The following is a 17,512-nucleotide window of genomic DNA, read 5'->3' on the forward strand; positions in this document are numbered from 1 at the left end:
TTCATGCCTGGCTCCCACATTTATGAGCAGCCATGGCCAATCATCGCCAATAAACTTACAAAATATATGTTGCGTAGTCATCATTTCATTGGATGATTCCCCGTAGTTATTTTCTGCTTTTCATCTTTGATAATAACTATAATATCTCCTGGCAGTTTTACAATATCGTTGACGATACAGGTGGCAACGTAAAAGATGAGTAACCAGTCTATCTATAGATCAATATCTGCACGTATTGATAACCAACTTTGCATGTAATTATAAAAGGGGGATTGCAGTGCAAAAAGAAAAAAACTAAGTTGATTTACACAAAATTTAATTTTCTCAAGATTGAATCACATGCGAAAAAATATTTCAACAGAAATATTACTCTAGAGATACTAATTTGAGATGATGAACATGTTCTTTTTATTGGAACTTGCTGCATATTTCAAGTGTAAAATGATAAGTTAATGATTAAAATGTACATTTATGTGTTAGTTGCACAAATGATTTAAGGCATATCTATTTGTGTTGTCGAAAATATTGATAAAAACTAATGTTGAAGAATTGCTGATATACTAATTTAGTTTTTTTGTTTTTTTTTAAAAAGACATCCTGACTCTGATGAAAGGCGAAGAGAACGAACAGTGATCATCTATAGAAATCGAGGACTAGTTAATATTTACCAACTTGTTACATCATGACCATACCTTGCTTGCGAGAAAACCATACACGGGACACATATAAATGTAATCAATGACTAAAATATACCATTTTAAAGTCATTACAATGAATACTTTGAAAAATGCCATACCTGGCACTTAATTACAATCAGAAATAGCAAATTTTCTATCTATTCCCTATATGATACCATCGAGTGAGGACCGCAATATGCTGCGCGCCCTCTGATCAGGAGGATAAAACTCATAGCAATCTGACGTGTTTCATACCCACTGTTAGGCTGTTCTTTACATTCTAGGTTTGACTACGGATTACTCCGTTTACCCGATCAAGATATAGGGCTCAAAGGGGATGCTCCTGTCAGTAGGGGATGCTTACTCCTCCTAGGCACCTGGTCCCACCTCTGGTATATCCAAGGGACCGTGTTTGCTTTTCCCTTAATTTTGTATTCTTTATTATCAAAGGATTTATGAGATTGATCACCATGCGTTATATTATATTGTCCATTAATAAAGTATGGCCGGTGCATGTATAAACAGTAATTAGTGTCAATGGCGCCATTTTATGGGCGTTATCGCATGTGTTTATGCAGTCATTGGCAGGGCCAACCACCCGGCAGACGGATTATCGCACCTTGCCTTAATGTTTGGTGGATTTTAATGATTTGTTTTCGCTGGACTTTCTTTAATCAATTAGGGTATATTGAGTTGGTTAAAAAGCAAAAACATTATCTTAAAACAAAGACTTTGATACCAGAGTTCAGGAGAGTTCGAGGGACATGCATGGTATAACAAAAGTAAAAACAAAAGATGCATACACTTTAAGCATCGTTCTGATTTTACATATGTAAATAATTATTTTTCTAAACAATCATATTTTCATATCAAATAGACATTAAATTGAAATTGTTCTTTGTACTATCAGACCATATATCTTTATGCTGTGAAATATATAAAATAATGTATAATGCAAAAAAACATACAAATATGAAATAAACAGGTTTTGAAACAGCCATACCTGTACTCCTTTAATGAGATTGACAAAACGGCGACCACGGCCTCCATTACAATCACACAAGAATTCCTACTATTTATTCGCATTTCCTTTTAGCTCCTACAAGGTTATTGTTATTTCGAATTTCCAAAATGTTGGCTTGAGCATCACTGAAGAGACATTATTTGTCGAAATGCGCATCTGGTGCATAAAAATTGGTACCGTATAAGTTTTACATTAAGACCCCTGGGTCGAGGCCTCTGCTGGTGGACTGTAAGTCTCCGAGGGTCTCTAGAGCCCAGTAGCTAAGTAATTCTTTACTAGCTTGAAAATACGGATGAATATTTAATTGCTGGGATAAAATTTAGAAATTCATTTCAAAATTAAGAATGAAATGTCCCTCATGCATAGCTCTGATCCTTGGACGAATTTGGCTCCAGTTTTTTTGGCACTCTAGTTTTCCTTTTAGCTCCTACAAGTTTATTGTTATTTCGAATTTCCAAACTTTTGGCTTGAGCATCACTGAAGAGACATTATTTGTCGAAATGCGCATCTGGTGCATCAAAATTGGTACCGTATAAGTTTTACGTTAAAGAAATCAGCACCCAACCACAGCATCCAATTCACGACAGCTATACCTATAGTTATCTCCCCCTTTCTGTTGCGAACGGCGACAATATATTCCAGTTAACGGCAATATATAAAATTAGGGTGGGCAAATATTGCCGCCGTGATGCCTTGTCTCAGCACTCATTTTAGCCGGTGACAAATGTGCAGATAGGCGACAAACATGTGCCTTTTAAAATGGTATGTACATATCATTGCTGACGACAATATGTACCGTCACGAGTTGCTGGCATGCATGTAGTAATATTTAAAATTCCACTTAAGGAATACCCGAGGTTTCTGACAATTACTCTAAAATTATTTTCATCACCTCGATATGAAGATGTCTTTTATGATTTCCATATTTTATATTGTAGTAATATTACCATACAATAAATATCAGAGTTTTGACTGTAGGATGGGTCCAAATTAGTCGTATCGTGTTAATGTTAAATATACATGTACTAGTGTTATATGGCAGGGGATGCTTACTCCTCCTAGGCACCCGATCCCACCTCTGGTGTGTCCAAGTGTCCGTGTTTGCCCAACTATCTATTTTGTATTGCTTATAGGAGTTATGAGATTGTTCACTGTTCGTTATCTTCACCCTTCATTATTTAACGTCTTTCATCAGTATAGACATTTTCAGAGGCATTCTCATGGGGAGGGAGGTTAGATATTGTTATATTACCAGTGTAAACCAATAAATTCCATTCGTTTACACAATTTTCCACATATAGTTTAATCTAAACATCTCTAACAAACTAAATTGACATTGCGTTGACAGTAAGCCAGTATCTTCCTTTCAGTCTTATATTGCCTTCCTAGTACATGTATGTTCGCAAAATGAAAGTGGGACAGTTCCGCTTGATGCAGCACTTTTCTTTATCAACCACATCTTCGATTTGATGATGAAGCCGACATGCTGATGTATTTATTTGACAGAATTTTTTTTTCGCCTTCTACCATAGCGCTGTGGTTAGAATCGGGTTAAGTTTTATTTAGACGTCCTCTTAACCCTTAACCTGTCTACAATGAAATGAATTGCATAGAAATGAAATGTTCCGATTTGATACAGATTCTTATAGTCATTGTTTGGTATACCAGCTCTACTAATCGCTAAATCATTCCGATTGTAAAACAAGAAAATCTGAAAATTTACCAGAATGTCATGTTTAAAATTTTTAATCATAAATCAGAATTGGACAGCTGATTTCTTGGGAAAATATCTTAAGCACGTAAAAATGAAAGCAAAGCTGGAAATTTAAGCTTTCTGTTGAATTCGAGTTTATATTCCATGTGGTCCAATAATTATGATGCAAGATTTACTTTGATGCAAGATGATTTATTTCCTAATGTATGGCGCGTATTTAAAATTTATAATTATGATTTCATTTGAAAATCAACAGCTATGATATGTTGGAAGATATTAGCAACATTTTTTATGACCCCATTCCTTTACCTTTATTGCATACAAAGAAAGATAACCCTGATAAAATTAAGCATGTCTTGGTCTAAGACTTAACATGTATGATCTCGAACAAATTTGCTAAATGACTGTCTCGTGCATAAAATGTTCAAAGTAAACTTGAAAACTGATGCCTTGATACAAAATTTAGAGTATGTAAGAGTAAAACAAAGTTAGAAAGTATTTAAAATTGAACCTAAGTTCAAATATAAAAATTACATGCAACAATAAAACTCATGCTAGAGTATTTCGAAAACACTACGTACTATTTTATATGCAACCATCAGTTCAAGAGAAAAAGTTACGATGAATTTATACTTCATTATTGTATTACAGCTCTTTTTAATAGCTAGGCAAGAGGTGATTCCTGTAGAAATAGACCAATATTTAGAATGAGCCCCCCCCCCCCCGCCCCCCCCCCCCCCCCCCCAATGATTCTAACATTAATTTTAGACGAAATTTCTCAATTGTTGCCATGGAAACGGGACCTCCCGTTTCACAACTAAATCTCTTTAAGCAGTAAACCGATCTCCAATAATAAAACTGAGACCATTTTGTCTTATATATTAATATCAGTTAACCCAAAAGTATCTTAAATTATGTCAAACGTTCTTCAAGAAATCATATTGAAAATCAATTTCAATATTTCTAATTCTTCATAAAGGTTCACCCAGATCTTCAATGATTTTCTTGAATGGATAAAATGTAGAAAAAATGAAAATATACAAATTTACAGATTCACAAGTCGAGTTACCTTACTAGAATTGTTATAAAAATCAATGATATGTGTTTTAAAAAATCTGACAATATCTCTTACCTTTGATAAAAAGTATTGATGGATATAATATTGCATCTCATAATAATGAAACCAGATGAAATGATATTTTATTATGATGAAATCAGTAACACTGGATCTGTTACCAATCCTTCTGAACATCAAGGCCCATCCTACTGATATTGATTTTCCCATCACTATACAGCGTATATGGTGGCAAAGATAACAAGTATACAAAGTGATGGAAGAAAACAAAATGTTATATTCATTGAAGCAATATTTTATTCAAAAATGAATAGGATCGGGCAGCAGGTATAGCCTATTTTAGCCTTCTCCCTACATCAAGGTCAGAATGGAAGTGGAACACAGAATAATTATACATGTATATATATATATATATATATATATATATATATATATATATATACACACACACATGTAATCAGACATACACATACAGATGTTATATTTACAGGTAGACAAAACAATAATGCAACTAAAGCAGATGATATAAATAAGTTTTATTATCAGACATCTGTAGCAGATTGGCAATATGTAGCAGCTCTAGACGACCAGCTGCAGGAAAGTAAATGAATTCATGAAGAGACAGACAAACTGTAATACGGATAAATAATTTGTTGATGATTATTCAATTTTCCACAGACAACTCTGAGCTGCATAGTAAGTTAAAACTTGCTATGTTTATGATAGTAACTGTAAGGGGGATAAAATATGTTAGATTAAAATCCCGGTATATATTTGATATTGCTGTAACAGACATTAAGTCAGTTTAACAGTAGACTGGCATTGGCTCATAGAATTGTTCTAAGTCACTTTCTATTTGCAGCAGGTCTTTATGCAAATTGAAATTTGGTAAATAGGGTTATTCCATGTAGTTTCCTTCCGGTTGTTGCATACTTTTAAATGGGCCAATGATACTAATTTATACTAATGGGTTACAAAATGAATTTGAATTTAAATTCAAAATAGAACTAAACTTTTCTGGTTTCTCGAATAAAGCTCAATTTTGTTTAATTAAACGTGTAAAGGGGTAAATGGAAATACCCTGTATTGTCTTTCAAAATACGTTTTAAAATTGCATAAATATTGTACGTGTGTGATAAAACCTGAAGAAAGATCTACTGTTCAAAGAAAAATCACCTAATGACATCCGGTTCTGCGGTAGACCCCTCCCCTTACATATTGCTGTATCAGAAGCAAGTTGATCCTTGAAAATTAAATCAAAAATATAAGAATGTGATTCCACGAGCAATTTAATATCCTATGACGTCATAATCGGTTATACACTCTGGTGGCTTGATTGACGCTTGAACTTGTTTGGAAGCGAGGGTCGGTATTGACTTTTACCGATGAAGTTTCCATTTTAAATATTATACATTTATTGCATGATAGTGAGGGAGATATGAAGATTTATTCACCCAAGAAAAATCATAATCCCCGAACATTCATGCAATAAATTGTTTATTATACCGAAACAAAGCAAGACTACAAAATTGTATTTGAGACTGGAGTTTACTCATCTATACATCGTAGCCTACATGTATGTAGCTGAGATCGCCCTAACAGTAACAACGCGCCGTTAACGTATATATAGAAGGTACAAACAGCGAAACACAGTGATATGATAACCAGTTTTTGTATTTCCATTCTCCTTGAATGCTGATTTACTTGCATGTTTTTATATCAACCAAAATCAGTTGATTTTAAAACTGTATATCAAAGACCCGCATATTTTGTGCCTTACGAACTATGAAAGTAGAATGACTGGACTTATTGTGACGTCATAATACACTTCGTTTACTTTGACGTTAAATTTATGGAAAATGCACGAAGCTGCCCAAGGGGAAATATGACAGGGAGATATGAGAGGGAGATATGAAGTTTTGTCTTCCCTGGCACGTGACTGTCTAGACCAATCATTGCATAAAATTCTCATACTGAGGTATAATAAAACGTTTTATAATATAATTGTCCTCCCAATACTAAAAACTGTATCAACATGCCTTAAGTATGTATCTCGTTACTCGGGTTTTCATTTTATATAAAGTAAAGATTGCAACAATATCAAATATAATTCTATAATTCTATACTGTACAAACTGGATGTCAATCTTGCGAATTCTCTCTCTCCCTCCCCCCCCCCCTCTCTCTGTTATATTGATTGGTGTTCGTGGCAGTGTACTTACCTGTTGAATGGAAAATTTGATAATCGAATTCTTTATCTGAAAATCGGCTTCCTACACAGCTACATGTGATATCACGATAAGAAATTTATAATAGAATCACGGATTACAAAGGCCGAATGTTTCATTATTTTCTGGTAGGTTTATTCTAAAAGTTTGTCCACGTCTTTTTATGCATTGTTTTCCCCCACCATAGCTACAGTATAGATGTGGTGATTGTGAATCACAGCTCGTTTTGAGAACTGGGTTGGTGAGCTTGAAGTTGGCTTTGTGAACCCTTAGGCGGTTATTGTACCTTCTCCAGCTGCTTGGGATTAAAGATCTGTTAAATATCTTAACATCCGGGTCCTATTTAGCGGTGGACACTGACATGATTTGTTTGGTTGCTTCACGTCCCGTCGACAATTTTTCATTCATATTGATACGTCACCAGTTTTATGTGAAGTACCACAAATTTGGACATGCTTAACAGTGAGGGTTGCTGGACGTGTCACGCCTGCCGCGACACGGGACCTCCGTTTTCAAGGTCCTGATGACACCCCGATATAATTAAAGTACATGTATAGTTAGATTGTATTGTTTCTTGTTAACTTTAAATATTCTCCACATGACCTCTGGTGTTGTTTATTTATGATTGAAGAGATGAAAAAAAAAAAACTGCACTCATTAAAAAAATGAGTAGATATTTGTACCATCCCAGTGGTCAGCAATTCTAATTTGGTTCCTTGGAAGATCGTGTTGACCATTTATTCTATTCAGAAGGTTGCACTGTTAAATAATCGTAAGCTATTTAGAAAATGATAGAATCAATGGTTACTATATTGTCCGCCATTTGACAGGTGTTTCTTTCTGTGGGGCTGAGTGTTCGTGCCCAGAGTTGTCACTTCAGCAATGACTGTCCCCAGACGGCGACATGCTGCAGAAACAAAGTAGGAGAACCCCTACTGCATTCCTCAGGCTTTGGACATTTTGGTAAGTTGGTAGAATGGATTTACAGCTTACAGTAAGTTAGTTAAGAAATAAGATATCATGTTTGAGTGTTATTGGGTTATGACATGAAGTTGGTCACGTGATCAAATTCTATAACGCCCGAAGGGATCTAAGAGAATTGACGGAGGATAGATGGATCAAGTTAATGTGCTCTTGATCAGGGTTTTGGAAGGGGACAACGGCGTGTTCATCGTTAGGACTCGTGGTTGTAGCCATGTAGGACAGATTTAGACGAAGTGCAGGTAGGTTGCTTTTTAGTTCACCTGAGCGAAAGGCTCAAGTGAACTTTTCTGATCAAAATTTGTCCGTTGTCTGTCGTCGGCGTTGTAAACTTTTCACATTTTCGATTTCTTCTCAAGAACCGCTGGGCCGATTTCAACCAAACTTGCCACAAAGCATCCTGGGGTGCAGGGCTTTTAGGTCTGTTCAAATGAAGGACCATGTCCCTCGCAAAAATAGGGTGGACTCATTTAGAAATCTTTTTCTCAAGAATCATTGAGCCAGAAAAGCTTCCTGACATAATGCAGATTCAAGTTTGTTCAAATCATGCCCCCGGGGGTGGGATGGTGCCACAATAGGGGATTAAAGTTTTACATACTAATATACATAGTATAGGAAAAATCTTTTAAAATCTTCTTCTCAAGAACAACTGAGCCAGAAAAGCTGAGATTTACATGAAAGCTTCCTGACATAATGCAGATTCAAGTTTGTTCAAATCATGACCCCCGGGGGTTGGATGGGGCCACAATAGGGAATCAAAGTTATTTATACATACAAATATATAGGAAAAATCTTTAAAAATCTTTTTCTCAAGAACCACTGAGACAGAAAAGCTGAGATTTACATGAAAGTTTCCTGATATAGTGCAGAGTTAAGTTTGTTCAAATCATGGCCCCCAGGGATTGGATGGGGCCACAATAGGGGATCAAAGTTTTACATACAAATATATAATGAAAATCTTTAAAAATCTTCTTAAGAACCACTGAGCCAGAAAATCTGATAGTTACATGAAAGCTTTCTGACATATTTCAGATTTCAGTTTGTTAAAATCATGGCCCCCAGGGGTAGGATGGAGTCACAAGGGTGGATCAAAGTTTTGCATACAAATATATAGGGTTTCAAATCTTTCACTATGAGTCAAGGTGACTCAGGTGAGCGATGTGGCCCTTGGACCTCTTGTTTTAACCTCTAGTGGTTGTAAGAGAGTAAACACGAACTGACAGAGAGATTTCGTTCACTTGAGAGATTTTTGTTGTAGCATTTTAATGAAGACTCGCAGTAGTACCCTGATATGAACATAATAAAAACCAGCCTCGCTTATTTCGGTGATGGCTGTTGTTATCATCATCATAAAGTGAATGGCGTCGTGAGCATAGTCCCCTTATGGTCAAAATTTTACGTTGTGTAGTTTTCTTGGGATTTTTATTCTGTATCATTTTCCGTTGACAAAAATACAACATTTATGCTGATATCACGTTATCTAACGTTTTAATGACAATTTTTTGGACACATCTGTAAAACAAAATAGCAACGACGTCATATAACGTCAAATATTATGCGGAGAATATTGCGTGCCAAGAAATCAATTACTGTCATGTATTCATTTAAAACATTACAGTATTTGATCTTGTATTGTTAGAAAAAGAAACATTTTATAGATATGTTAAGCATTTTAATTTCCAACAATCTCTCTATGCGGTCCAACAAAAGTAAGGCATAATGTAGCGATTTTTATTCTGATCTAACAAGAGCGTTATCCAACACCAAATATATAGATGTTCTATTTATAAAATGCGTTTATCAATTAATTACCATGAAAGTATGTATTATGGAACTTGCACAACTATTATAAGTGGATAAGGCATTCATATGATGTTGCATATGTAAAACCTTGTTAGGGTTGTGGGCAGCATTTTAACCATCAACGCCGATCTTATAGTGTTCATCAATAAGGTATTGATTGCATTGTGCTCCTTCCATGCACGTCCCGAAAAAGTGATTTTTTTCTTTTGGACGTGAACTAGAAAGGTCCTCTTGTCTAGAATGATTGGTGTGTGTATGCATTTTGGGAGAAATTCAAAGGCGTAATGAACCCGAGGCAGTTGGTTTAAACACGGGTGACAGTCCATCGGACGGCGTAAGTATACTTGCTAGTTTACACGTTCACTGTAAACTCCGCGTTCAGCTGTTGAGGTACAGACACATTTATATATCTAAATATTCATATCCATTAGATTATTTTTGTAATTGAAAATAAAACATTCCGTTATCATTCATTATGTCGTTTGTAATACTTGGAAACCGCTTTTCAAGTTAAGAAAAGGTCATGTGAATAAAGAAAAAAACCCATTCAGACTTAGTTCGCATATAGTGTGGTAATTTGAATGTCTGTTGAATCGTTTGAAGAAGGTTTTACTTTGGTTTGTGATTGTGCCTTCCGAAATTTCCATTAGATGTTTATAGTAAGTTTTTCCTGCTCTGAGACAGCGGCCACCACGCGACATCAAATAGAGGAAGGCGATTTAAAAGTAGGGAAGACAAAAGTTGTTGGCAGTTCCACCCTTCTCTCATATTTTGCTCTATGAATATACATTTCTGTAGTTACAATGTTTTACAAAAAGCGTAACCTCCAGTCATGCAGTAGTAAAAAAAAATATATGTAGCGGTTGTATATGATTATGGGCTGTTCACGTTTTTATTCAGTTTAGATATACATGAACAGGTATACACATTTTTAAAAAGATTGTTGAAGTAATCACTCGGTTTATAATTTGTAAAACTTTACCAACATAATCATTCAAGAAAACATGACTTATGACAGATCGATCTACCGGCCCCTCACAGACAGAGTTGTATCATGTGAAAAATCATATCTTTTCGAAAATTCTGGCAAAAGAACTGGGGTTTGGGCTGTATATTTGACATTGGGTACTACAGGTAGTGTCAATCTGTATTCTTAACTGTATTGAAAAATTACGTGCGGTAATGAAAGGGCGTGTTTCCGTTTTCAGCCTTTGTTGCCATGTGGCCTGGAAACTTCGCTGTTAAGTTTCACGACTTTTACCGAATTCTTCACATGCCGATCATTAGGTCGTTCTTGTCACACTGATTTTAACTACGGATAATTCCGTTTACCTGATCAAGGTATAGGGCTCACGGAAGGTGTGACTGATCGACAGCGGATGCTTACTCCTCCTAGGCACCTGGTTCCACATCTGGTATTTCCAGGGGTCCGTGTTTGCCCAACTCTCTATTTTGTATTCCTTATAGGAGTTATGAGATTGATCACTGTTCGTTATCTTCGCCTTTCATGCTTCAAATCGATATCATTGCACAACTTTACACATTACTCCTACAAGTAAAAGTCTTACATTATTTATAGAGAACTTTCATTTTACGTTGTTTTTACATTTATTTATTTTGACATAAAAACAAGATCTAATTAGTGACACCCCCCCCCCCTAATTTTTCTTGGATTTTGACGTTTGGACAAAATAACATTATCGGTTAGCCTCCCCCTTGAAAAACGACGTCACGTGCCTTTATGTTAAATCGTTAGCATTCTAAAATAACTTTACAAATTTTTCTTATTCTGAGCTGAAATCAAATTATTTGATCATTGGCATATATATTACTAAATGTAATATATACACAATTCTTATTACTTTAAATGGCGATATCAATTTGTGTTTAATCACGTAAAGTACATACAATATTACACACTTTATGTCCTAGACATAAAACTTCCACAAAACTATTAGTAACTGCATTTTATCATTGTTTGACCTCAAAGGTTTGTTTCAAATTGAATTAAAATACTGACTTATTTCATATATCATATCCGTATGGTTTGATAATAGATCAATTCTATAAATTAGTTCTTGCTACAACTTATACATGACTGCACATAGATCTATAAATGCGAGATAAATCAAATATCATGATTATAAATCTATGTTTAATCTAAAATTTATTAAAGGTACACCAAAACTAGAAACAATATGCACTGAGATTATCTGAAAATGTCGGTACGACTCAATATATAAACAAAGTGGTGTATAGCATTTTCATTTGAAAACAATACGAATTGACTAGACTGTGCTATTATTTGTACTCATTCAAGGATATTAATGACATGTATTATCTAACTAGAAATAGATTTTATGCTGGAACTGTCATGTGATTATTTATGTAAACAATGCACCCAGAATGTAAGCAAATACAACAAACTTTCTGTTTTGTTTTTTACGTTGCCGCGATTTTGACGTTTCACGTTCAGGAACTGTGACGTCGTTTTCTGTGAATATGTGACGTCGAACAATAAGGGCCCTTTTCTCATGTCGCCAGTCAAATAGTTAGGCCTATCACTCTGCCTCCATTTCTTCGCTTCTAATATCAAAGTCATCTTATGAATGTTGCAGTTTAGGCCTAGTTGTAGACGGTATTTAAATTGAAGGAACTGGACGCCATGTTTAATGTTTCTGTTTATGAATTGACGAAATTCTTGTCTGTTTACAAAATAAACTCTGTATAACTATTTTGATGCGTTTTTTTTTTTTTGTTTTTTTTTTATTTTGTTTCTGTTATGATATCATGGCAGTGGCGGATCCAGGATTTCCAAAGGGTGAGGGACACATCTGAACGCCAAGAGTTAGCCAAAATACTCAGCCATTTTGGGTGCTAATCTGGAATTTTACTCACATTATTATTTTTTTTTAATTCAAGGCAAAAAGGGAGGAGGATCTCTAAATCCGCCACTGCATTGTGAGCAAGAAAGCCAGGTAAAAATACCTGACTTTTGAAGCGGTGAATGTATTCATACGCAATCTTGAAAAACTGATCACGTGACTGATTTCATGTTACACGAAATTGAATGTCAATTTCATTAGTATTGTCATTTAAGAAAATACATTGGTAAATGTATATATTTAAGAAATAAATATATCTCGATTGATTCGATACGCAAGAGCTTGTTCTGCGTATGATCAGTTTTTAAATCGATGCAGGCTATTGTTAAACAAGTTGATTTCCCCCTCGAGGGGTTTCAACAGTCTCGTTTAAAGTCATCATTTCGCAAATTCTATGGTTGTTATAACGATCTAGTTTGCCAATACAACCTATCACTGGGTCAAATGTTGTCTGACGTGTTTCACACCGATTGATAGGCCGTTCCTGGCACACTGATTTTGACTACAGATAACTTGATTTACCTGATCAAGGTATAGGGCTCACGGCAGGTGTGACCGTTCGACAGAGGATGCTTACTCCTCCTAGGCATCTGACCCACCTCTGGTACAGTGTATTTCCAGGGGTCCGTGTTTGCCCAACTCTCTATTTTGTATTGCTTGTAAGAGTTAAAGTATGAGATTGATCACTGTTCGTTATCTTCACCTTTTTTTTTTTAAAGAATACACGAGATAATGAACTGCTACGGTTTATGCCAGCATAATTTACGAAGCGTGTTAGCGTTGCAGTTCATACCCCCTGGTATTTTCATTTTACTTTCGATATCAATATTCTACTTTCATTTCTGTCGGAATTCCCAGTTGTTAAAATAGACGAACTATATTTATGTGTATTCATACGTGCATTGTTTGCATTTACGAGGAAATGTCTATCATTACAAGTTGTTGAGATACTGTACATCAAGGACATTAGAAATGTAAATATTCAAAAGTTTAAACTGTAATTCCTTATAATTTAGGTAAATCTTGTGACTTTTGATGATTGATACCCGTCCGTAAGGTTGTGTAAACATCTGCATGAAAATGTTTGCGAAATATGAACGAAAATGATTATTGTTAATAGATAAAACATCGTCGATATAATGTCTGCATATGACTGAAATATTCTTGAGGGGGACATTAAACAATAATAAATCGTCGATACATGTATATCCAAATGTCGGAGTTGAAGGCCACATTAAGAGATTTATTCTTTTCATGTAGCTTTGGAATAAATTTTGCCTCACAGGAATATAAGAACAGTTATCTAACAAAGGAGCGAAATTCATGCCCATGGAAATTTTGACAGACTGTTGGAAGACTGCGAAAATAATGTCAATGAGGAACTCCAGCATCTTTGTAATATATGAAAGTGTTTGATAATGTCGAAATCCCTTTTCACCATAGTGTTAGGAAATATTTTTCCTATTGTTGATTGATTCAGAGCAATCAAGGTCCATAGATTTGCATTATTCCGTCTGTATTTTATCCCACAGCATTGGATTTAAATTCATTTACAGAAATAATACAGAACGTTAACTTTTTCAGATGGTGCACTATTGACGGATCGATCTGGACAGTGTTCATCACGATTGTCACGTGAACACGAGACATGCGACTCGCACGTTTGTCCATGTGGACCAGGTAATATCATCAATCCTACACATATTGTGACACGAATAAACTTGCTTCATTTTAAAAGGGGTGTCAAAAGCAAAAATCAAAAACATGACAGGATTATTGTTTACATAACAAAGAATTGTGAGTTCTGTATCTCTTATAACGCGAAAACTGACATTCAAAATTTCGCTTAGTTAAGCATAGTAAACATTATAATCGGAAAAATAAAATTTGAAAAATTTCAGCTCAAATCGTGTCAATACCCCTTTGAGTAGGTATATGAAAAGTTTGTAAAGCAATGTGAATCCTTCTGCAGAGCATTGGGATTACAGAATGCTACAAATTTTAATTTCAAAGTTACTGAATCATAGATGATTTGCACGTAGTAACTTTTGCACGGCTTAATACACTGCATGGTGATGGTTATGGTCTCACAGGTGGCGGTAGCTTAGTGGTAGAGCGTTCGTTTCGTAATCGGAAGGACATGAGTTCCAGTCACGCTTGTGCCATAGCAGCTAAACCTAAGACGTAAATTGCTCTTTCGCTAAACCTCGGTATTTAGAAGTGAGAATCACAAGTCTTTCCTGTAATATATTAAAAACGGAGATCCCGTGTCGCAGCAGGCGTTCACATGTCCAAGAACCTTCACTGTTACTGTCCTGAGAGCTAGGTATAAGACTAAATTTGTGGTACTTCACCACCAGCTGATGAATGTGAGTGAAACATTCTCGACGGGACGCAAAACAAGCAAGCCACTTGTATAACTGTGCCGGTTTCCTGTACACAATTCACTTCTATTACACATCGTTGATTTTGTTCTCTGTCGGTCTGCTGTACACTGCTATTACACATCGCTAGTTACGTAATCTGCCGGTCTGCATGATACATGTAGTTGTGAGCGAGAGATGGAGGGAGTGACAGAGATGAAGAGTAAAGGAATGAGTGTGTGGTTGAGTGAGCGAGAAACCGACAGCTGAGTATTATTGTTCATGTTAAACAATCGAAATCTATATTACGGAGTTTTTCATTCGGATACATTACTAGAGGTATATAAGCCTACCCGAAATCTTAGGTCTATCAAACAATCGGTCACTCTAGTTGTTCCAAAAAGTCGAACCGTTACGTACGGGGATCGGAGCTCCAAAACTGTGGAATGCCCTTCCAGAACATGTAAGGGACTGTAGAACACTGTGTGCGTTCAAGAAGTAACTGAAAACACATTTTTCCACCAGGTTTTCCAGGACTAGTTTCTATCATTTCAGTCATTCGTGTTTGCTGTTTCAGTGCATTAAGATTATCTGATGTGTTTTGACTGTGTGTCTTAGTTTTCGAGTACCATTTTGTGATGTTTTATTAAAAAAAAATATACAAAAAAAAAATCTCTTAATGTATTATAACTGAGACATTATATGCTGTGTGTGTGTGTGTATTTCATTATTATTATTGTTATTTTAATACGCCCTGAAACTGATGTTTATTCTTATCTAGCATATTTATGGTGTCTTGTGTTTTCATGTTTTATATGTACAATCAGGATAGGTACAGCTACGGACTGTTTACATGTGATAACGCCTTTTACATCATTACTTTTTAATGTTTTATTTATTTTCTATGTATTATGTGTATAACATTCTGTTGTAAGGTATATATACATTGTAAAGCACCTTTGAGCGTACATAGTGTATGAAAAGGGTGCTATATAAATATGGTATTATTATTTAGTTGAAATGAACACATGGAATTTGCCGCGTATTCATCACTACTTCCTTCTACTATTCCAGGTTTGGAATGTTATACGCCCATGTCCGGGGTTTGCTGTCCACAGGCTCATTGTTACAATGCCACATGGGTGCAACAACAAAAAGAATACTGGCGGAATTGTATGTCTAATCCTGGCTGTGCTTTGCCACCTTAACTGTAATGCAGTGATCAATGCGATTAAAACAAGCTTAAATGTTTTATTTTTTTAAACTAGAGAATAACACTTGAGGTATATTCTAAGATATATAACTCTATCAGAATAGAAATATACACCTGTACACATAATCTTGAAATGCATTGTGGTGAGCAAACGCGACGACTGCTATCCTAGGTGTTCAACTATACTTGACTACCTATTGACAGTGAATGTTTCCTTAATAGAACGTATGGGAATTGTAGTGTAGGTCGGATTCGATCTACACATACAGATGGTATGAGGTAATCGGAAATCACTCTTATTGTGTAGCCTTTAAACAGAACAGATGACATTATTGAGATCACAGGAAATCTAGGTAATTTGTGTACTGGAATATAGTTAACGTGCTGGTGGCAAATTTCGGTTGCACAAGGAGCTTGGGATTTCAAAGGTTAAGGAGGTACTCTACATTGTCATAACGGCTGACTTCCTTTTAAAACATGGATGAAAATATAAATATCAGCAATATTTGTCTATTCATTAGAAAATTCATCGCCTAGGTGAGTAGCTCAGTAAGTTAGCACGTCGACTGCAGATATGTAGATCGCGGGTTCGAGTCCAGCAGGGATTTTAAATTTTTTCTCACATTGCTTTCTACTAAAACTATATTTTTTGACTAAATAAAGTAAATTTGAAAGTTTTCAATTTCAAAATATTGTTATACATATCCTCCACCTTTCATCCATATCAAATTTCTCTGATGTACATGTAGCACACCTCCTTAAGAAAAAGTTGGGTTGGTAGCATTATTTTCATCTACGGGGTTTACAGTGTATGTGGGTTTATGTTAAGCTGCCACTCAGAGTTGAGCCAGTAAGTTTGGCATACATGTACTATTTTTGTATTAATTTGGGAATATTTCTATTGTAAACGGTGAGACACAGTGGTATTTCCTCGTAGAAACGTTAGTTTTGTGTAGGAACTGGTCGTCGAGGGTGGATAATCGGTTTTACATGTATACATATAGATTTATCTGGTTGACTTCTATTTATTTTCCTTCACTAAACGGTGAGATAAAGTTGGTTTGACGGAGAAAATATATGGGTTTTGAAAGTACGACAGACAGTTGAACATTTTTCACTTGGTTTTGATAAAGGGGAGGGGAGTATTAGGGCTGAACTGGAGCATTATAACAGATAAGAAAAGACAATTTCTTTGCTTCGAAAGGCAGGGGGTTTGAACGTCCTACCAGCCATTCACCAATGGAGGTAATGTGTGCCAATATTAAAGATGAACCTCTTTGGTCTAAATGACCATCACCTCCAACACATAAAGAAGGGCAAGACTATGACCCAAATACATACGGGGAAGAACTTTATTCGGCATTCTTAGATCAAGAAACTAAGGAATATTAGTCTAAGATATAGGCCACCATTGACGAGTACCAGCCTACCCGAGTATCTCGGTATCGCCTTAGAGAACCTGGAATGTATCAGAGTCCCAGACGTCGCAAAACATTTGCCGGGTCCGTTAGGAGGAAAGGGGGCTCCCATGAACAAGGGATACCGTTGTG

The 17,512-nt window shown here is 35.7% G+C and overlaps 1 protein-coding gene across 1 annotated transcript; it reads left to right on the forward strand.

Moving 5' to 3' along the window:
* Positions 1 to 6,715: 6,715 nt before the first annotated feature.
* On the forward strand, positions 6,716 to 16,000 carry LOC125670386 (uncharacterized). The gene is made up of 4 exons (XM_048905512.2): positions 6,716 to 6,845; positions 7,548 to 7,680; positions 13,971 to 14,066; positions 15,824 to 16,000. Exons 1-4 carry the CDS (start codon positions 6,828 to 6,830, stop codon positions 15,955 to 15,957), a joined length of 381 nt encoding a protein of 126 aa, XP_048761469.2. The 5' UTR covers positions 6,716 to 6,827; the 3' UTR covers positions 15,958 to 16,000.
* Positions 16,001 to 17,512: the final 1,512 nt, after the last annotated feature.

Source organism: Ostrea edulis, chromosome 4 (assembly GCF_947568905.1).
Source record: "Ostrea edulis chromosome 4, xbOstEdul1.1, whole genome shotgun sequence".
Lineage (NCBI taxonomy): Eukaryota > Metazoa > Mollusca > Bivalvia > Ostreida > Ostreidae > Ostrea > Ostrea edulis.

What these genes read in the sequence shown, in the direction of transcription:
- LOC125670386 (XM_048905512.2), top strand. An exon ending in CTCAGGCTTTGGACATTTTG is followed by an intron (nt 7,681 to 13,970) that starts GTAAGTTGGTAG and finishes TAACTTTTTCAG; the next exon opens with ATGGTGCACTATTGACGGAT. An exon ending in CGTTTGTCCATGTGGACCAG is followed by an intron (nt 14,067 to 15,823) that starts GTAATATCATCA and finishes CTACTATTCCAG; the next exon opens with GTTTGGAATGTTATACGCCC.